A 22,183-nucleotide genomic window follows, 5' to 3' on the forward strand; every position below is an offset into this window, starting at 1 on the left:
CCATTTTATGCTGCTGTCCCCTTTGTCAAATATTAATTGACTATAGAGAGTTGGGTTTATTTCTGGGCTCTCTATTCTGTTCCAACATCCATGTGCCTATTTTTATGCCAGTACCAGGCTGCTTTGATTACAGCAGCCTTGTAATACAGTTTGATATCAGGTATTGTGACCCCTCCTACTTTGTTCTTCTTTCTCAAAATTGCTACTGCTATTTGGGGTCATTTATGGTTCCATATAAATTTTTGAAGTGTTCGTTTTATGTCTGTGAAATATGCCATTGGTACTTTAATAGGTATTGCATTCAATCTATAAATTGCTTGGGGAAGTATGGACATTTTGATGATGTTAATTCTTCCAATCCATGAACACGGTATATGTTTCCATTTGTTTGTGTCTTCCTTAATTTCTTTCTTGAGTATTGTGTAGTTTTCTGAGTACAGGTCTTTTACCTCCTTGGTTAGGTTTATTCCTAGGTATTTTTTTTTCTTGTTGCTATATCAAATGCAATTATTTTCCTGATTTCTCTTTCTGATGTTTCATTGTTGGTATACAAAAATGCCTTTGATTTCTGGATATTAATTTTGTATACCACTGTTTTGCCAAATTCATTTATTAGGTCAAGCACCTTTTTGGTGGAGTTTATAGGATTTTCTCTGTACACTATCATGTCACCTGCAAACAATGACAGTTTTGTTTCCTCTTTGCCAATCTGAATGCCTTTTATTTCCTTTTCTTGTCTGATTGCAGTGGCTAGGACTTCCAATACTATGTTGAATAGAAGTGGTGAAAGTGGATAACCTTGTCTTGTTTCTGATCTTAGTGAGAAAATTTTTAGTTTTTGCCCACTGAATATGATGTTGGCTATAGGTCTCTTGTAAATAGCCCTTATTACATTGAGGAATGAATGCTCCCTGTATTCCCACTTTGCTGAGTGTTATCATAAATGAGTGTTGTACCTTATCAAGTACTCCTCTGCATCTATTGATATAATCGTGTGATTTTTGTCTTTTGTTTTGTTTATGTGATGTATGTTTATTGATTTGCGAATATTGTACCATCCTTGAATCCTTGGGATGAATCCCACTTGGTCATGGTGTATGATCTTTTTAACATATTGCCGCATGCTGTTTGCCAATATTTTGTTGAGGATTTTAGTATCTATGTTCCTCAGCAATATTGGCCTGAAGTTTTCTTTCTTTGTATCTTTATCTGGTTTTGGGATTAGGATGATGAGTTTGGGAGTCTTTCATCTTCTTGGATTTTTTTGGAATAGTCTGTGAAAGGTAACAGGTAATATGTAATAGGTAATAGGAGGTAACAGGAGTTACCTCTTCCTTAATTGCTTTGTAGAATTCAAACCATCATTGAATGGTTTCACAGGTCCATTCAAACCTGGACTTCTGAAACCATCAGATCCAGGGCTTTTGTGTGTTGGGAGTTTTTTTTATTACTGTTTCAATTTCATCAGCTGTTATTGGTCTGTTCAGGCTTTTTGCTTCTTCTTCATTGGGTTTTGGAATATTATATTTTTCTAGAAATGTGCCCATTTCACCTAAGTTTTCAAATTTCTTGGCATATAGTTGTTTGTAGTAATTTCTTACAATCCTTTGTATTTCTGTGGTATCAGCTGTAATCTCTCCTCTTTCATTTCTGATTGTGTTTATTTGGGTCCTTTCTCTTTTTTTTCTTGATGAGCCTCCTTAAAGGTTTGTTGATTTTGTTTACCTTTTCAAAGAAAAAGATTTGGATTTATTGATCCTTAGAATTGTGCTTTTAGTCTCTATGTCATTGGATTCTGCTCTGATCTTGAGCATTTCCTTCCTTCTACTTGCTCTGGGCTGTCTTTGTTGTTGTTCTTTGAGTTCTTGTACGTGTAAGGTTGGGTTGTTTTTTGAAATAATTCTTTGTTTTTTAAGTTAGGCCTGGATTGCCACGAAGTTCCCTCTCAGGACTGCCTTTGCTATGTCCCATAAGTTTTGGGTTGTTATAAGGTCATTTTCATTTGTTTCCAGGAACTTTTTAATATCCTCCTTGATGTCCTTCTTGACCCATTCATTGTTTAATAGCATGCTATTCAATCTCCATGAGTTTGAGTGTCTTTTAGTTTTTTCCTTGAGGTTGGTTTCTAGTTTCAGTCCCTTCTGGTCAGAGAAAATGCTTGATATGATTTCAATTTTGTTGAATTTGTTGAGACTTGTTTTGTGACCTATCATGTGATTTATCTCTGAAAATGTTACATGTGCATTTGAAAAGAATGTGTATTTTGCTTCTTTGAGATGAAAGTCTCTCTATGTATATCAGTTCAGTTCATTTGATCTAGGGCATTGTTCAATGCCACATAATCTTTGTTGATATTTCGTTTGGAAGATCTGTCCATTTTTGACAGTGTGTTGTTGAAATCCCCTACAATAATTGTGTTGTCGTCAATATCTTTCTTGAAGTCCTCCAAGATTTTTTTTTATGTATTTGAGTGCTCCTACGTTGGGTGCATATATATTTACAATGTTTATGTCTTCTTGATGGTTTCTTCCTTTGAGTATTATGAAGTGACCTTCTGCATCTCTTTGTATGGCTCCTTTTTTGAATTCCATTTTGTCTGATATAAATATTGCTAGCCTGGCTTTTTTTTTTCCTGTCCATTTGCTTGGAGTATTTGTTTCCAGCCCTTCACTTTCAGTCTGTGTAGGTTTTTTGTCCTGAAGTGGGTCTCTTGTAGGCAGCATATGTGTGGGTCATGCTTTCTTATCAATTCAGCTGCTCTATGTCTTCTGATTGGAGCATTTAATCCATTTACATTTAAGATGATTACTGATAGGTACTTACCGAATTTTTTGGACTATAAGATGCACTTTTTTACCACACTGTTTGCTTCAAATTTTTTTTAAATCTTTTCCTCCTCTAAAACCTAGGCGCATCTATTTTTTAGACACACCTAGGTTTTAGAAGAGGAAAACAGGAAAATATTTTTTGAAGCAAAAAAAATGTGGTAAAAAAGCCCTGGCTGGTGTGGCTCTGAGGATTGAGCATAGGCCTGTGAACCATAGGGTTGCCATTCAATTTCCCATCAGGGAACATGCCTGGGTTGCAGGTCAGGTCCTCAGTAGAGGGTGCACAAGATGCAACCACACAGTGATGTTCCTCTCCCTCTCTTTCTCCTTCCCTTCCCCCTGTATCTAAAAATAAATAAATAAGTAAATTCTTTTAAAAATATGGTAAAAAAGTGCATCTTATAGTCAGAAAAATACAGTATTCATTGCCATTTTTTGTACCTGTGTTCTCTCTCTCACTCTTTTCCTTTTCTTAAAGCAGTCCCTTTAGCATCTCTTGCAGAGCTGGTGTGGTGGAGGTGTATTCTTTTAGACTTCTTTGGTCTGGGTAGATCCTTATTTGGCCCTTCCATTTTAATTGAGAGCCTTGCTGGATGGAATAAGCTTGGTTGCAGGCCTCTGACTTTCACTACTTGGAATATTTCTTGCCATTCTCTTCTGGCTCAGAGCATTTCCATTGAGAATTCAGCTGCTAGCCTTATCAAGGCTCCCCTGTATGTCACTTCATGTTTCTCCCTTGTGGCCTTTAAGAGTCTTTCTTTGTCTTGGAATTTTGCCATTTTAATTATGATGTATCTTGCAGTGGGCCTCTTGGGGTTCCTCTTGATTGGGACTCTGTGTTTCCTTGGTTTGCGTAACTTTTTCTCTCATCAAATTATGGAAGTTTTCCATCATTACTTTTTCAAACAGGTTTTCTATCCCTTGCTCTTCTTCTTCTTCTCCTTCTAGTGTCCCTATTATACAGACGTTGTTACATTTCATGTTGTCTCACAGTTCCCTTACCACCTGTTCATTCTTTCTGAGTCTCTTTTCTTTTTCTTGCTCTATCTGGGTGTTTTTTTTTCTACCTTGTCCTCCAACTCACTTATTCGATCCTCTGCTTCATCCAGCCTCCTTGTAATTCCTTTTAGTGTGTATTCTGTTTCCGAGATTTTATTGTTCATTTCTTCCTGGTTTTTGCTTATAGTTTCTATTTCCTTTTTCATACTGTTGTAGTTTTCAGTCAGTTCCTTGTAGTAGTCTATGAGTTCCTTGAGCATCTTTATAGCCATTATTTTGAATTCTATATCTGATATTTTGGTTACCTCCATTTCATTTAGCTCTTTTAGTTTAGTCTTCCATTCCTTTTGAATGCATGTTCTGTTTTTGTCTCCCCATTTTAGGTGACTCTTTGTTTCTATGCTTCCTGCTGTTTCACTTTTTTAGCTGTCTTTGTTGGGTGAACTTCTATGGTAGGAATTCTATGGGATTCAGTGGTGTGGTTTCTGATCTCTGTCTAGATGCTCTAGGTTTGTCTTTTTTTCTGTTTGTGTGAGCTCTCTTGTTGTACTTGGGTTTTTACCTTTCGGTGGTTTCTTTGTTGGTGGTTTTTCTCCTCCAGCAGGTATAATGACGTTCACAGCTCCCACCTATTCTTGTATGTGATCAGTGGCAGGAGTAGGCAAAATGTATTAAGACAGCATGAGAGTATTTTATGGGATTTAAAGCACCAGCAAGTAGAGAAGAGATCGATTTTTTTATAAGTATAGCATTAATTCTGATATTTCACCCAGTTAGCCACTTTTTATAAAAGGTGAAAGAGAGATAAGACTCATGTTAGAGGGGAAGATGATTGTGAGCTGAATCCAGAAAACAGAGCACTGTGCAAGGTTAGAGGATGAGATATAGTCAGATTAAAGTATAGAAAGTAGATGCAGTGTGAGAAAGAACAGAGTTAACCACAAAAATACTAATGCTCAGGATTAAAGTGAAGTGGGCTGAGATCATGGAGGGTTGCTTTGCAGTATGTACAACTGTATGGAACAACAATTATTTACAATAGTACTGGAACAATGACAATATGACAAGAAATACATGATTTGGATAACCAGAATAGAAAGCACCCAATCAAGAGTTGTGTGTTATTGGAATATAGGTGAAGTAAAAGGAGGAATATTAAAATACAATACAGAGAAAATAAGGAAAACCAGTCAAACAATGCAATTAAACAGAGAAATAAAACAAGGAAAACTAAATATAAGGAAGAGAAATAAAAAAACACTAATAAAATAAAAGTGGTAAAAAGTAATGACGAGATAAAAATAATACACATACACAATAAAATGCAGCATTCCCCTCAGCCACTCACTCTGGGTGTGCACAGCTGAAATCTCCCTCGGGGCATGCCAGTCGCTGCTGAGAGTTCCTTACAAAGCAGCCGCCCACAGCTCCCAACAAGCGCACGGCTTTTCACACAGCCCCACTTTCCAACCAGTCAGTAGACTATTCAAGTCAGGGTTTGATACAGCCCAACTCCTCCCTTCTCCAGGTGCTGGCTGGCTCCCCAATTTCTCTGGTGCCAAGTCCACAGTGCCAGCGGGTATGTGCCACCTCTGTGAGTCTCCCACTTCGCCTCTCTTCCCTGCAGGGACTTCCAGCATCCAGGTGCCTCCTGGTGACAGGCTGCCCTCCCTGCTCTGGTAGGGGATGGAGCTGGTGATCTACCTCTCCTCCCCATATCCTGCTGCAGGTGCTGGCAGGAGAGCAGCAGCCTTGGTCCCGGTGCAGATCCCAGGGACCTTACCATCCCAGGTAATCTTCTCACTGTAGGTTTTTCAATGTCCTCTGCAATTTTTTGCCTCCAAACTTCATATAAGCTGGGGTTCCATTGGCTGTTCACTCTATGCCTCAAAAGATCAGCTAGGTATTCCAGCTGGGCATAGGGAGAACTGGGCTCCACTCCCACCTACCTCGCTGCCATCTCTGAATTCTTTTCTTTACCCAGGATATAGCACCAGGAAATACCAGATCTACTGTGTGTGGATGATGCCCAGAGATCCCACACTGGTCCTCACAGCAGCAGTCAATAATCGCAGTTGCGCAGCTGATCCTCTGCAGAGCAGTGAAGGGCAGAGGACAACAGCTGCTCCGAGCCAAAGCCACTAGCTCCCCATGACAACCTGCTAGTGGACAAAGCCCGCTGCCATAGCCACCTCCACAGCTGAAGCCACTAGAAAGCCTGCCCGTGGCCATCACCCCCAAGGCCAGTGTCGGTGGTGCTGCTTCATAACCTATCTTATGCCAACATTTACATTGCCTCAGAAAACCAATCTTTTCCACAATCCATTTCTAAACCAGCTAAATTTCTCAAATGTTAAGGTACATGTAAATAACTTGGGGATCATGGTAAGAAGTGCAGTTTCAGATTCAGCAGATTGGGGATAGGTCCTGAGATTCTGCATTTCTAACACATTCCCAGACAGTGTTGATGATTTATTTAAGTTTGTGGATACATCTAATTGCAAGAAACCAGACAAGATGCCACTGCATGGATTATAACCCAGGACAGGCTGGAATTCTTATCCTTGTTTAAACTCATGAAGACCTGAAGCAGTAACAAGCCAAGAGGAGGTCCAGCCATGAACCCACGTTCTTCCCCCAACACTAGTGCTTTCCCTATCACCACTGGGCTCAAATACCCACCTTGACCCACCTATGGAAATACCCTTGTCCTTCTACTCACATGAAATCTCAATATTCAATAGCATCCTAGGAGGATCTTTGAGTCTATTCTTATCTGCCCGTGTCATATCTGTATTTTAGACTCTAAAGCCCACAGCCCGAGTTTCATGTTACCAGAGGTTCTATAAGCATTTTGGACAAAATGTTCTTTCTTTCTGGAACCTACAATGATCCGCTCCAGCAGGAAAGATGTGACTTGCGTTTGAAGTCCACCTCATAAAGCTCTGCAAGACTCCAGGCTACATGGCTTATTTGTCAAGTTCAGCAGCATATAAATGTCCCCCTAAAAATGATTTATTTGCAGACCTCCTTCAAAATAGTAGTGTCGAAGTTTTAAAACAAAGTTATGATCATCATGCTTTGAGGCTAAAAGAAGTATCAGCATTTTAGGGACTGAATTCTTAGGCTTAAGATAAATGGTGCTATATAACAACCAAAAAGCTATGTTAGCGAAGACTAATGTTATACAAATTATATTTTTTATTTAGATGTTTTAAGAATTTTAGGGCAGGCATGTTTTCCTCAATATGGAAACAAACCAAAATAAAGATGTTGAAAATATATTACCATTTCTTGTGAAACATAATCTGGACTTTTTGTATCAGCAGAATAAAAAGAAAAGTCGTAAGTGAAGGTCTTCGTCCGTTCTCTCCCGGAGTCCCCAGTCCCTCCTTCTGGTATCTGGAGAGATAAGATTGTGATAATAATAGGAGCACTGTCAGTGGACAACTGATCTAATTTAAAGTTTTTTCTTCTTAAAAATCATACAATGATCACCATTTTTCATATTCACATCCTAAGAAACATTTAATTCCTCCTGAGCACCCCCACCACACCAGAAATAAATAAATCTAGAGTCAATCCATGATCAACCCAAAGCTACTTTCCTAGACTTGTTAGTATGATTACTTTATATGAACCCAACACTCTAGCCTGTCTCTGTTTTATTCTATCTTCAATGCTTTTTGCTGTTCCCTTTATATAAGTGAAACCATCCGAGTTGGGGTCTGCGTAACTCTAGGGCAGCTACTCACAGAGACCCTCATGTAACTGAAATCCCCTAGAGTCACGTGATTTTGCAGCCCCTGTGAAAACTCCAGGTGAGGGGCTCCTCTTCCATGAAGTGTCCCTTGAGTATTACATTCAGAAACACTTCCTTCCACCCTGAGAGACTAGACTCTCCCAAGACATATCACATTATTGCAAATGTTTGCATATATCTTGCCTACCTTGCTCCATACCTAAACTGAACCAAAAACCGTACTTAACAATCTTCACAGGCCACCAAAGCTTACACAGCTTCCTAAATAAATTCAATGAGCAACATATTTTCCCAACATAATTCAGACACTATAACAAAGATTTTTTAAGATTCTTCTTATTAAAATGTTAAAAGTGTGAGTGTTTATGTTCTGGTTATATCAGTCAAGGAAATGCTTATAAATCTTAAAAAGCAACAGAGCAATCAAGGAAAATTGATTTCACCACACACAAAGAAAAGTCTTTCCCTCTGTTTCAGTAAATACAATGTTTTAATGATTAAAGTTCTACCACAGTACTGTGAGTATACAAAGACACATGAAGCAAAGGTCATGTATCATGAAGCAAAGCAAAGCAAAGGTCACTAACATCAGGGAAAGAACAAGTGGTAGTTGGCAGAAATGTGAGATGATGGGGGAGGTCAAAGCAGGGAAAGCTAAGTGTGGGCCAGTCAGAGCTAGAATGTACAAGGATTGTGGTGGGTGGGGAAAGAAGGACATTAACTGGAGAATGCCTCAGGCAAAGGGACAGCAGAGCCTCAAAGGAGGCCTATCAAATTATCTAGGGCACAACCTAACTGGAAGATACGAGCCATCTCCACCTTCTGTCATTGGAGATCAAGCTGCACCACTATGAAATTAGATTTCAAAGTGCTCAGTCCCTTGAGCCGCAAATTAAGAGAAATCCAACCTGAGACTGATCTGCACTTGACCATGCAACAGCAGGCCTCAGAAATGCAAACCTATAAGTTTGTGACAAATATTTAAGGAAAAAGGGGATGAATCCATAAAGCATGTGATTTCTTTATTATTAACTTTATACCCTTATTTCCTCCCTAGGTAAAAAGTATTCAGGGACTTAACAATTCACTGATCAAAGAAAATAATAGAATATTTTAAGTGCAAAAGAAAGAACTTGCCATCTTAGAAAATAATTTTTTCAATTTTTTTTCCGAAAAAAATTCAGTGTTTCTATATTTTATCCCTTGAATTTTTAATAATACCAGCACATCTTGCAAAGTTTATAAATATCATTATTTTTTATTAAAAATAAATAGGGCCAAAGCTTGCTTAATAATTCACAAAATGCAGTCCATGACCAGGCTAAGGACACAGGACACAGGACACAGGATAAAAATGACTGGGTCTAGACAAAGCCAATGAGCTTACTACCAGTGCTACTACAGCCTGGGTCTGGCTCTTTCGGACCACATGAAACCAGGGATAGAAGAGGAAACAGTGGCTCAACCCCCTTGTTTGATGATTGACCCCAATCCAAGAGCCAGCTGACACAGAAAACTGAACTGAGAAAGGAATGCCAAAGGGCAGAAGCGTTTGCAAATCACTGCAATGAACCTGGGGCTCACGGAAGAGGAATGAGACCGGGTTACTACTTGCCTTTAAGTTTGTGATTACTGTTTTGCTTTTCTCCATTTGAATAATGAATTTGGCTTCCAAGTCCTTTTCCCTGCAACACAAATAATTCAGTTCAGTTAGGAGAAAAAAGATCGTTACAAAAAGAATTATTTCTTACTTTTTACATATGGGAGCTTCTTTCTAAATGGCATCTGAAGCACAATCCCTGATACCACTATTGCCAAATCCTTACTAATATAAACAAGAAGACACATAAAATAGCTACCACTATCAAAAACTGACAAATCACGTGTTGTCAAAATCTGGACAAATTTCTAACTGTAGGTCAAAAGGAATGTACATGGAATGACACACTTTGGAGGGCTGTAAATCATGAGAAAAGCAGCCCCACTCTACTGATTATAAAAAGAAAGACACTTTCTCTCTCCACCCAGGATGAGAGTGAAGAGAAAAAGTGGACCTAGTGGTCACAGCCAGGTGCTCCTTCAGGAAGCAGCCAGGGCACTGCCACCTCCTCCCACCTTCCTTCCATCTCATTCAGAACAGGAAGTCAAGAGAACTCCTAAAAAAGTGTCATTCTCTAAAACAAATGACCATGTCTACACAACAGAGTGTTATGTCACTGAAAAAGGAATGAAGATCTCTATCCACTGCTATGGAGTGGAAGCTAGGATCCATTGTTAAGCGGGGAATGCAAGGTGGAAAAAAGTATACAGGAATGCTACCATTCATTCAAAGATAAGAAGGATAACCTGGCACTTTTCAAAAAGCTACCAATGGAAAAAGAAGAAAATGTAGTGGAACAAACAAGGTTGGAACCTAGATTTCTAAAAAAGAAACACCTTAATCTGTAAATCACCTTTAGAATGATGAAAATAATTTACGCAAAATGAAACAAAGTTATATAAATTTTTAAAAATTTTCATAAGAGTATATTAGAGTTCATTTGAGCCAAACAGGATATGCCTGGAAGCAAGATATCAACAGACTAAGAAAAATGCTTCTCCAAATTTTATATTAAAATAATCCAAAATGCAAACTTTTCAATTGAAGCAAATAAACCTAACCATGTACTGCACAGTAGGAAACCATTTCAATTATGCCTATATGGAAGAATCTGACTGTATAATGTGATGGAACATAGCGTAAGGAGACAAATAGCTATAAAGAAATCTCACAGCATTTTCAGTTATCATGCTTTTGGTGGTAAAGTAGGCATCATCATTGTGAGATTTCCGTTTGTGTACTGTGGGATAATACATGAGTAGTTATATAATATAGGTGCTACTGAGAATGAAAGTTTTTGGTTGAAAAGAGATACAAACATAAGATTTATGAGATTAAGTAAAAAGCTCTATAATCCTAAATCTCAATGAGAAAAAACTAGCATGAACTTCATTTAAAACTAATGGAGAGAGAGAGCCCTGGCAATGAGGAAAGCCAGCTGCCCCTGCACTGAGGAACCGAGGTCGCCACTCAGTGAACGAGCAGCCCCACCCGAGCCACACCAGGCCTGGCTGTGGAGCAGGCTGCCACCCAGAGCGCAGCCTTGAGAGACCAGGCTCTTGACCCGCAGAAACTGTCAGATAATAAACAGTGTTTCAATCCCCTACACGGGGAGTAATTTGTTACACACGAAGAAATAATTGACACAAAGGCCATGTCAAAAGGACCTGAGTCAACCTGAGTAAGTTCCTACTGGCCAAAGTTGAGCAGCAAAAAGAATAATAACTGTAAGAGAAACAGACAGAATATGCGTAAGTTTATGAACTCATAACTGAAAAATAGAAACTGAACGGTCTCCTTTAGAGGAGCAAGAGAACCACCTCATTATTTTGAAAGCTATTAGATAAAGGGGGGAAAAAGCAAGCGTATCCCCCGCGTTCCCTAAACAACCTGCAATCCAGAGCAGCCAGACAACTGTCATAGTTGTTGAGGGGAAGTTTCTCTTTCCAGGGTATTCCAGCTAATAAATGAAGATGGAATGCAAGAAGTAGAATATCGACATTTTGCAAACCATGGTGAATTAATGTCTCTAGAGAGTGACCGTTAAGGGCTGCTAACTCTGGCCTCCGGGACACAATCAGACCTGTGTGCACCCTAACTGCAGGGCCAACGCCCCTGTCACGGTAGTCCTGTCCTCCCAGTCCAGTCCTGGGGAACCACCAGGACTCCAGGGGCAGGGGGAACACCAGCAGTGTAGGGAGGCAATCAGCCCCATCCAGCCTCTGGAAAGGCCAGCAGATACATAAGCAGATTTACTCAACGACAGTAACAACAAATTGCAAGGAATATAAAGATGGAAGAGTAACCTATAAAAAAGATTTGAAAGATGTAACCAATTGGATCCTAACTCAAACAGAAAAGGCTTTTTGAAATTATATGTAGAGAAATGTTAACATTCACTAGGTATTTGATGATATTAAGAAATTATTATTACTATTTTAAATGTGATAATAGTATCATGATAATTTTTTGTCTTAACCTTTTAGAGCTACATACTAAAATATTTACAAATAAAATGATATGATGTTTGGGATTTACTTCAAAATAATTCCGGGGTAGAGGAACCAGGTGCTGGTAGCATCCTGACCACCTCAAGATGAACAGACACAACATATAACCAAAAGAGCATGTTGCAGTCAATACCATTCAAAAACTACAACTGAGTCACGTAGAACCCATTTAACTTTTCCAAGCCAGAGTGAACAAGAGCACATGTGGAATTCCGCCCACGTGCAAGGCACTTCCACTCCCACTCTCCAGGTCTCGGGCCCGAAAGTGAGATGCGCCTCAGGGAAAGCCCATGTTCTTGTGGCCCACAAAACAAATATTCCACAAATCGGTCCCTTTCCTGAAGCATCCTAACTGCCTCCTAGACTATAGCCTGCCGGTCAAGAAAACTGCATGGATGGGTTTTAATACCCCAGACTGTCCCATCTGGATTCCTCCCGTTCCTTGTGAGTCATTTCTCAGTCACTCACTAATTTGTCTAGAGCTCTCATTGTAAAACCACTAATACCAAGTACCTGTGGCCGGGGGCAGGAGGGCCAGGGGGAGCACAGAATTACTCAGGGATCTAAGATTAGAAGTGACCCTGTCAATTCCTGTTTATAAAACTTGAAGCAATTCAGCTGCTACCATGCCTGCCACTTGTATCAGAAGCCCGAGGTTAAGTAATGCCACAGGTCCAGAGCCTTATACCTTTGGAGGTACAAGGGCCCTCTACACGACCGTTTAGTCTAAGCTGTAGGTAACCACAAAAGTACTTTCCTACTTCTAAATTAATATCCACTCTATAAAAATACTAGGAAAGCTACTGACTGAAACACCATTATGTAATATGAGAGTGTCTTTCGATGAGCACTTCTGAAATCAAAACTGAACATGCCAGGTGAGTTTCAAAGCATTCGCCACCTTCTTGATGTTGTATGACTCAAGTGTGGTGATCGGGAAGGGGGTGGCGACAGGTTCACTGTCCTGAGGAACCCTAGCCTTCCTGTTTCTCAAAAAGTTCCGTGCCCCAAAGACAGGTACCCCACTCAAACCCTTATTAGTCAAAACATAGCCCAGGACCCAGCAGCAGCAGCAGCCCCTGGGAACTCATTAGATTTGGAGGATCTCAGGCCGTACCTCAGACCTACTGAATGGGAAGAAACCTGCATTTTAACAAGAGCCCTAGGAGATCCCAATGAACGCTAATGTTTGACAAGCACAGCTCTGACATTATATTAACACGGCAGCGTGATTACTAGTCTTACATTTACTCTCATGAAACAAACTCCACAATGTTCATACTTTATACACTGGGAACCTCACTAACGTTTTACTTTGACCTTAAAGTTTATTTTTTAAATTGCATGCAAGAATATGGATATAACCTAAGTCAGCTGATACTGTCCCCACACCTTGCTCTTACATTGTACATTAGCTTCTAACCCAGAGCAGTAACTGTCTGACTCAATCGGATCTAAGGAGTCACCTGAGTGTCACCACACCCAGAGTCCCTCACTCCCAGGACTCTGCCCAGCTACCAGCTTCCAGCCCTTTCCACCTCCAGGCCACTTTTCAGTGCCAGTGTAAGGCTGGCAACAGTTTGAAGTCATTTTATTTTATTTTATTTTATTTTATTTTATTTTATTTTATTTTATTTTATTTTATTTTTGCTGCTTGTGATTTTGATTTATTTTCTTTGCTCATAACTTTATTTTTTTTAATTTTTTTAATTTAACTTTTGTTCAAGTACAGTTTTCTTTCTTGTATTCCCAGCCCTGCCCCCCCCAGTGCTCCCCACCCCCCTCCCATCCCAGCCCCCCATCTTAGTTATTGTCCATGTGTCCTTCATACTTATTCATTTGAGTCCATCCCCTTTTACTCTGTGCTTCTCTCCCCTCTACCCTCTGGACCCTGTCAGCACGTTCTGTATTTCAGTGTCTTTGGTTACATTTTGCTTGCTTGTTTGTTTTGTTGTTTAGATTCCTGTTAAAGGTGATATCATATGGTATTTGTCTTTCGCTGCCTGGCTTATTTCGCTCAGCATAATGCTTTCCAGTTCCATCCATGATGTTGCAAATGGTAGGAGCTCCTTCTTCATTTCTGCAGCATAGAATTCCATTGTGTAAATGTACCATAGTTTTTTGATCCAGTCATCGACCAATGGGCATTTATGAAGTCATTTTAAAAGTAATCACATGTCATCAATAGAGCTTTTGCAAGCCTTCTGCCCGGTCCCCTCACCAGATGGACCACATGCTTGTCTCACCCACCAGACTGACAACGTAAGAGTAAGGACTCTGCCAGCCTATATTTACACCTCCAGGTCCTGGCACAGCACCTGCAGCTTTGCGGTGCTCACAAAATGGCTGCTGAATGTGATGGACTGACTGAAATGATGAATGAATGATTCTTACCCCAGCCTTCTCATCACATGCATCTTCTACTTGAAGTCACACCCCTACCAGCCCCCCGAGAGTCCTTTGCTCTTGCTTCCTCCCAAACTATGGTATCTTCCTATTTTCGTTCTTAAGCAAGCCTTGTCTCAGATCTACTTGATTCACCTACCCTTCCTATACGTATTCCGCTTATTATATGGATTTTATTCCTACTGATGTCATTCATCCCTCCAATTACTCTAGAGCAGGGGTGCCAAACTCATTTTCACTGGGGGCCACATCAGTGTCACAGTTGCCTTCAAAGGGCCAAACGTAATTTTAGGACTGTCTAAATGTAACCACTCCTTTAACCGTTAAAGTGAGAGGTCAGCGTTGCTGCCGGGTAGAAACAAGGTGGAGGGGCGGATTCGGCCGGTGGGGCTCGTGTCTGCCACCTCTGATCTAAACAATACCAGAGAAGCAAGAACCCAGATTTCTTCGCCCTCCAACCTGAGTCCACTGAGCACTAGAGGACAGCATTCGCAATCCCTGCTCAGTGCTCTGTCTTAATCCTTTGGCTCAAAACTGTAAAACAGCAGGTACTGAGAGTTCCCCCAGCTCAGGTCAATGTCCTCTGACATTTCAGAAACATGAGAAATAAATCTTGACATTGTTCTCATATTGAGGAAAATAAATAATCCTAAAACATTATTTGAACATTGATCTGATAATAGAACAAAATGAACTATGTCTTTCCCTGGCCACTCGGTTGAACTAGTTTTCTCAACCGAAAAGTCAATTATGGTCCCTTCATATAAATAAAGAATTTATTTGCAAGGTCTGGAAACTAGATCATAATATGCCACAAATGAACCAACTAGAGTAAGTAAACTGAGCTACAGATCCATATTTTTGTGGAGAGAAGAAGAAAAGAAAAATACTTAAAATATCAAATCAGAAAAAGAGATAAAAATTATGAGCTTTCAGACACATGAGTAGGAGAAAGCTTACTTGAAAAAACAACCCTATGTTAATTCAAATATTTTGAACATGTTTTATAATTGTTCAGTGACTCAAATTGATTCCATTTGTTCACTGATGGCATTTTTGGCATTCCATAATAAACAGCCTGACTAGATGGTGTAAGATCTCCACACTGAACCATCTGCTTGGAAGACTCTAAAGAATGGCTTACTCACCCCAACTTCTGAAGAAAATCAGTATCCCCCAAATTCACTTTAAAACTTACAGACTATGAACCAATATTTAACTGCCTTCATATCACAGGACACTCAACAGCAAAAATAAAAATAAAAAAGTCTATTTAAAAAAAGAAGGTGTCCTGGCTGGTGTAGCTCAGTGGATTGAGGGGGGAGGCCTACAAACCAAAGAACTGCTGGCTCAGTTCCCAGTCAGGGCACGTGCCTGGGTTGTGAGCCAGGTCCCCAGTAGGGGGCGCAGGAGAGGCAACCGTGTTGTGATGTTTCTCTCCCTCTCTCCCTCCCTACCCTTCTCTCTAAAAATAAATACATAAAGCCCTGGCTGGTATAGCTCAGTGGATTGAGCTCGGGCCCGCGAACCACACAATCACGGTTCAATTCCCTGTCAGGGCACATGCCCAGGTTGCAGGCCAGTTCCAGCAGGGGACTCAAGAGGCAATGATACATTGATACTTCTCTCCTTCCCTTCCCCTCTAAAGATAAATAAATAAAATCTTTTAAAAAATAAAATAAAATAAATAAAATAAAAATAAATACATAAAATCTTTTTAAAAAAAAGATATGACCTCCAAGTGTACTACTGTGCAAAGCCCAAGGAATACTGTAAGTGGGAGAAAGGACAGGAGCAAAACTGTGGGCTGACCATAATCGAGTTTGCAGTTCAATAACTACAATAAGGCAGAATATGCACACACATGCTTCCAGATGAACAAAACACCTCTGAACATTTCTGAAAGGATAAACAGGAAGCTGTCAGGATGGGCAGGGTAGGACAAAATGGCGGCTGAACTACAACCCAGAAAAGAAAGATGGCTGATGTCAAACCAGGGAGCCAAAAGGGCAGGCTTTGCCAAAACGATATCCACATAGCACCCTGAGCTGGAGGAAAGCCACCAATGATACATTGCCACTTTGTTCAAAGGGGACCAATCCCCAGCTCCCACGAAGAGAGTCAACCAAAATAAAACCCCGCCATATTCCCTGCTTAGGCGCAGCTTCCCCGGCCCCACTCTGCAGACCAGAGAACCTCGCCCTGGTGCGCAAACCCCAATAAAGCTCTATACTGCCTAACTTTGTGGCTGATTGGCATTTTCTTCCTCAGCAGAGCCTAAGAAAACCTTCCAGAAGCTATTAACAGTGGTTAACTTCTGGACCTCGGGATAAGAAAATAAATTGAACATCTCACTGCTGAAATTTATTTTAGCATGACTTCATATTACTTTTAGAATTAAAGTAACTTTAGTTAATTAAAAGACAAAAGGCCCCTGAATTTAAACTTTGGATGCTCCTCAGTGCTCTAGGGTTAAGTCCATATCCTTACATGGTGGGCTTATTACCCTCTTCTCCTGACTGTCCAGCTACAGAGAGGGCACCTCACCTTCGCCTTGTACTTCCACACCACCCCCTGCCACAGGTAGTATCCTCATGCACTGGCTAAGTGTGCCTCTCTCTTTCCCTACCTCCCTGCAAAACGGTGCTCAACACTCAAAGCCAGGCCCAGACGCCCCTCCTTTGGGAAGCCCTCCGGATCCCCTATGCTCAGTGATTTGCTCAGTTCCTCCACTCAACCCAACAGCACTTTTCTTCTCTTTCATTCAGGTTCCAGATAAAAATACAAGACACCCAATTAAATCTGAGTTTCAGATAAAAAAAAAATTTTTTCAGTATAACTATATCCCAAATATCGCGTGAGACCTACTCATACTTTACTGTTGGTTGCTAACACTGACAGCACCACCTCTTACACAGGGTGTGCACCCAGCAGGCAATTCCAGTGAAATGCATTTGTATCAGCCTCCATTTCTCAAGCCCAGAGAGTGACTGAATGGAGCCTTCAATTACACCCCCAACAACCAGTGGAGTACTGAAGGCTCCATGAATATAATGTGTCACTTCTGTTATGTTAAAGTGTGGAAACAAACTCAGGGAGGGCTGTTCTCCTGAAGCCATATTTTCCTTATCCTTATGGCCCACTCTGGGCACTCAAAGATCACGAGGCTGCCAACTATACTTAGTAGCTCTTCATGGAATCCCTAAAAGCCCATGGCACAGTTTTTTTAGAAAAACCCAATGAAAACAGATCCTGAAAAAAACATGCAGTGGGTTTCTCAGACAACTACCCCAACTTCCTTTCAGGTGCTCAGAATGCACCTCACCACACAGCAGGCAGGTGGAAGTCAGCAGCACCATGACCTACATCCAAGCACCAACCTTGAGTGGCAGCCAGTCTGCATGGCCTCCACCCCATCCCCCATGGGCTACCACTATGAATGAGCCAAGGACAGCAGTGCACCGTCTCAGATGCTATGAGCATCACATGCTAAATGAAATCCTCTGCTGACTTGCTGCTAAAACAGGAGGGAGCTATTAAGCTGGGCCTTTTATTATCTTACCCTGGTTTAGAGAGGGTGTAATAAACCTAAAACATTAGGCAAAGAGCCAGCTGTTAGAGGTTGGGATCCCAGAGAGGCAGAGAGGCAGAGAGTCTGGGTGAGTTTAGCATGCAGGGTGCTTGCTCATTAAGGTGTGCCCTAGGGATTAACGCCTGGAGGAGGAGCAGACAGAAGCAGGACTGGGCAGAGGGAACAGTGCAGCTGCCTCGGTGGAGCCCACAGGCAGCCCTGGAGCTACAGTGACCTTGCAGAGTTGCCCAGGTTGAAACAGGACAACCAGGTCTTCTTTCCCTCCTCCTCCCGGGGAAGCAGCAGGGGCCCTGAGGTGCTGACAATGAAAGCCAAGCCAACAGCACTCCAGCAGCTGAGCAACAAGCTTCAGCAAAGGAAGATCTGGTCAGCAAACACGGGGTCTGCCACACCACCTGCCCTAAACTGATGCCGTCAGGCACACCGACAAGCAGCAGCCACCACCCAACTCCCCAACAGACAGCGATGGGCAACCAAGAAGGCAGATACCGGTTTTGTTTCCAGCTGAAATAAAGAAAGCCTAACAACCAGAACTGTGTCAATGCAAACGAGTTTCCTTGGGACTATGGAGGTTTAGTGGTTGGCTAACAAATCCTTACCTGGGTAACTGTATGGGGAGATTTGTGCATTCATTCAGTCCACAAATATTTAGTGAGTACCTTGGACATGCCAGATATACTCTCAATTCAGGGAAAAAGTGGTAAAGGGTACAGACTGTGTCCTCCTGGAATATGCATTTTGGTGAGGGAGTTAGAAAAAAATTAATGCAATTACATTTTAGATACTACTAAATACTATAAAGAAATGAAAAGGTGCCCAGGGCAGAGGCAGGGGGGGGCAAGTAGCCAGAAAGACCTCACCAGAGGGAATGTGTGAGCAAACACTTGACCAGAACAGGGCTGAGGGCCCCGCAAAGACCTGGGGAGAGCATTTCGGTGAAGAGAACAGCAGGTGCACAGGCTCTGGGGCAGGAACCAGCCAGAGGCTTGGGAAAGAGCAAAAGGGCCTGTGTGACTGCAGAAGAGAGAAAGGATGCAAAATGGAGGACAAGGGCAGAAAAGGAGGCTGGGGCCACACCAGGTCAGGCCTTAGAGGCCTTGGTTCAAGGGCTAAGCCTTCGGAACTAAAATGTGATCTAAAGCAAAGGACACAGGAAGGTTCTGAGTACAGGGGAGTGGCACAATCTCACTTAGGTTTCTAAATGATCCCTCCAGCTGCTGTGTAGACTCCAGAGGGGTGAGAGTGGAGCAGGAGCCCAGTGAGGAGACGGCTCAAAAGGCACTGGGCCAGGGGTGAGAACGGAGCTGTGCCCAAAAGACAACGCAGCCAGATTTGAATTCCCAAGACCTGCTGGAATTCCCAAGTCACCTGAAGAGCCCAACCCACACCTACCAAGTGAGAATCCCAGGACAAGGGACCAGGAATCTGTACACTTAACACAGGAGATGCTGACGACCCACCAGGCTCGAGAGCCACTGCCTTGGTCTCCTCTCCCTCCTCACCTAGAGGAGCTGGGACTCTAGGGAGTGTGGAAACTTAAATGCCTTCAGCTCCCTCTGAGATGGTACTTCACTGGGTGGTCTCGGCCCATCCGCTACATGAACCCAACCCAACTGCCCCCAATTCCAAACTAAAGTCCAGAGGAGACCTACACCTTTCAGGTTGCCACTGTTGCCTCCCAACTGGGGCCTCTCATCTGAACTCTAAAACACCAAAGTCATTGAGAAACACTGTGAAGTGGGGAGAAAGAGCCAGTAGCAAAGGAGTATGAAAACTACAGTCCAGCTCGTGGTAAAACAGAAAGGGGGGGGGGGCGGCGATGTGGATAATATACACATTATTGAGTAATAACCTAAAGAAGGTCATAATTGGTACCATTCTAGAAGTACAGGAGTGTGGTTAATTCACTCAGAGCATCAGGCTTCATTCTGTGATGCAAGCCTGGCCCTAGGTGAGAGAAGCTGGTAGAAAGCGGAAGAATTTCAAACATTACAAAATTCAAGCCCAAAACCATAAATAATTAAATTTTGCTCAAGACTAAAGATGATAATGACACTTTTGGTGATCTGGGATATTCTGCAGGGGCCAAGACAGTGAAGGGCTGGAGAGCCAAGAAGAGGCTCAGAAATGGAGCACTTGACAAAAAGAGGATGAACTCAGAAAAGAGTGAGAAACCTTGCCCATGACCTACCTCATTTCATGCAGAGAAACTGAGGACCCAGGAGGTTAGGTGACTCAATCAAAGTTGCTACTACAGTCAGCACCATGAAAGGTTAGAGGAATTAAGCAAGAAGTCAATACTTCAAGGCCACAGAGAACTGCAGAGGGCAAAGCTAGCCCCCTAACTTGATTTCAGCTACATCCTCCTCAAGGCAGGGGTTATACAAGTTTGGGCTCCCGTGGTAACACAATGGGCCAGTCAGCACATTTAAGGAATCCATCCATACAAATACTGCTCTCTGAACAGGGTACAAAGTCAGTCACCCCAGCTCCCCATCCCATTCCAAAGTACTCCTTCTCCTAGGACTCACAAAGACTCTAATGCTGCTCCCTCTGCCTCAAATACACTTTTCTCCTCCTTCTCACTTTTCCTTCAAAGCCCTTAAAGATGCATCCTCCTCCAGGAGGCCTTCCCAGATGCCTCCTGGTCATTACCTTCTGTGTGATATTCCATAATACACCACAGAGGTTTCCACGTTCTGTTTAACTGGTGGGCGACATGTTTGTCTCCCACACCAGTCCAGATGCTTCCTGGGGACAGAGTTCATGCCCTACCATTTACAGATCCACAATGCCTAGCAGTCCTTCTGCACAGGCAAGCACGAGGATGAGTGAATGACTAAGCAATCAAAGAGTGAATAAGCAGATGAACTAAAAATATAAACAGATGAACTAAAAACACAACATATTCATAAAAGAAAAGTGGAAGTTTAAGAGGAGTGTAAATATAAATATTAAGAACAAGAACACATATAATAGTTCCTTTTGTGCTCCTGTGTTAGACATTAAACCAACTGTTGAATGCCCCAAGCTGTTCCAGTTTAGTGCTGTTGCGCCATGAAACACAAAGAAATGAGTGTTCTCTGCTCTAACCCACAGCATCACTACGACCTTCCTTCCAGATTTATCTGTTGTAGAAAAATGTTCTTAGTGACAGCTTTTGAAAAAATATATATATAGCTCGCTTACAAAAAGAAAATTGATTTCTTTTACTACATTGCCTGCCAAATATACCGTATAGGAGAAAAATATGCTTCAAAACACTAAATTTGAAGGACTTTTTCCTCCAAAGACTTTCCTTCAAGTCATGGCAGAATAAGATGCAATCATCATTTAATGCAGCTTTTTCATCAAGCACAGCACCTGATGCCTCCAAGCAGAGTGGTTTAATAATTGTGAGGGGAACACTGGGCTTGGGGACCTGGGTTCTAATCCCAACTCCCAATCACTCTGTGACTTTGGCACCTTAGTCAACTTTGCCAAGCCTTGGTTTCTGCACCTGTAAAAGGGTTGAATAAACCCGATCACACACAGCTACTGAAAAGAACTAACTGTGCAGCAATGCTATTTGAGTATTAAGCTATCTCAATGTATATATTTTTTGAAAGATGTGATAGAAGAAAGCAGGCGACACAAGGCCAGGTGTACAACAGAAAATCAATGTGTTTGTTTCCACCGCAAATCCAAGTTCCGTCCATTCATTCAACAAATGCTTATTGTGCCTCTACTGTGGAGGTAGTTGACATTCAACTGCAAACATAACCAGCAAAAAAGCCCTGCCCTCTTGGAGCTTACAACCTGGTAGGGAGATTTATTTTCACAAAACCTTGCCAATGTTTTCCCAAAAAGTGTGCAAATGGAGGAAATCCAGAAAATACATTTTGCCAAATTTTCTAGCCAGCTCTCAAAAAAATGAAGAACCACCACATAGTTTATTTTCATAAGTTTTGTTTACAAATGGTTTATCTTCATCAATACAATCTGGAGGCCACAGTTCATTAAAAAGATACAAGTATCAGAAACTCCAAAATTCTTTCACTTATTTTTAAATACCAGTGAATTACATCTGGTAATTCTGACTAGACACTGAAGGTCCAATTTAAAGATGTGCAGCCAGTGCCTGGCAGCCCCCCCTCAGTCTTCCCTAGAACAAGCTAGCAATGCTCACTGACGTCTTAATTAAAGAGAGTAGCTGGAGGCAGGATTGGGCCAATGGACAAATGCACATGTCTCCACGTTACAAGGCTCTCTGGGGGGTGCAGAAATGCATAATTATGCTCTTGCCCTTCAACAACCCAGGATGACCCCACATGGCTGAGAACAAATAAGCCAAAAAAAAAAAAACCCTCTAAAAGCCCCTTGGGTGGTAGAACGGGTGGCTCACCAAACCCAGGCATGGGAGGCAAGGTCAAGGAGAGACCCGATTTCAGCATATGTGGTAGGTGAAACGCAGTCAGTCTGAAAAAGAAGCCCAGTCATTGCCTA

At 41.7% G+C, this 22,183-nt stretch overlaps 1 protein-coding gene across 5 annotated transcripts in view; it reads right to left on the reverse strand.

Annotated features, from left to right (window-relative positions):
• KIF16B (kinesin family member 16B) overlaps window positions 1–22,183 on the reverse strand; it is a 325,810-nt gene that overhangs the window by 277,671 nt on the left and 25,956 nt on the right. For all 5 annotated transcript variants that reach the window (XM_037043081.1, XM_037043080.1, XM_037043079.1 and 2 more), the window contains exons 2-3: window positions 9,206–9,275; window positions 7,116–7,229 (exon numbers count right to left, since the gene is read on the reverse strand). In XM_037043081.1, the coding sequence (XP_036898976.1) occupies window positions 7,116–7,229; window positions 9,206–9,275 (184 nt within the window). The remainder of the gene's footprint in view (window positions 1–7,115; window positions 7,230–9,205; window positions 9,276–22,183) is intronic.

The sequence above is a fragment of the Sturnira hondurensis genome, unplaced genomic scaffold (assembly GCF_014824575.4).
Source record: "Sturnira hondurensis isolate 20B ecotype Veracruz unplaced genomic scaffold, ASM1482457v3 Scaffold0003874, whole genome shotgun sequence".
Taxonomy (NCBI): domain Eukaryota; kingdom Metazoa; phylum Chordata; class Mammalia; order Chiroptera; family Phyllostomidae; genus Sturnira; species Sturnira hondurensis.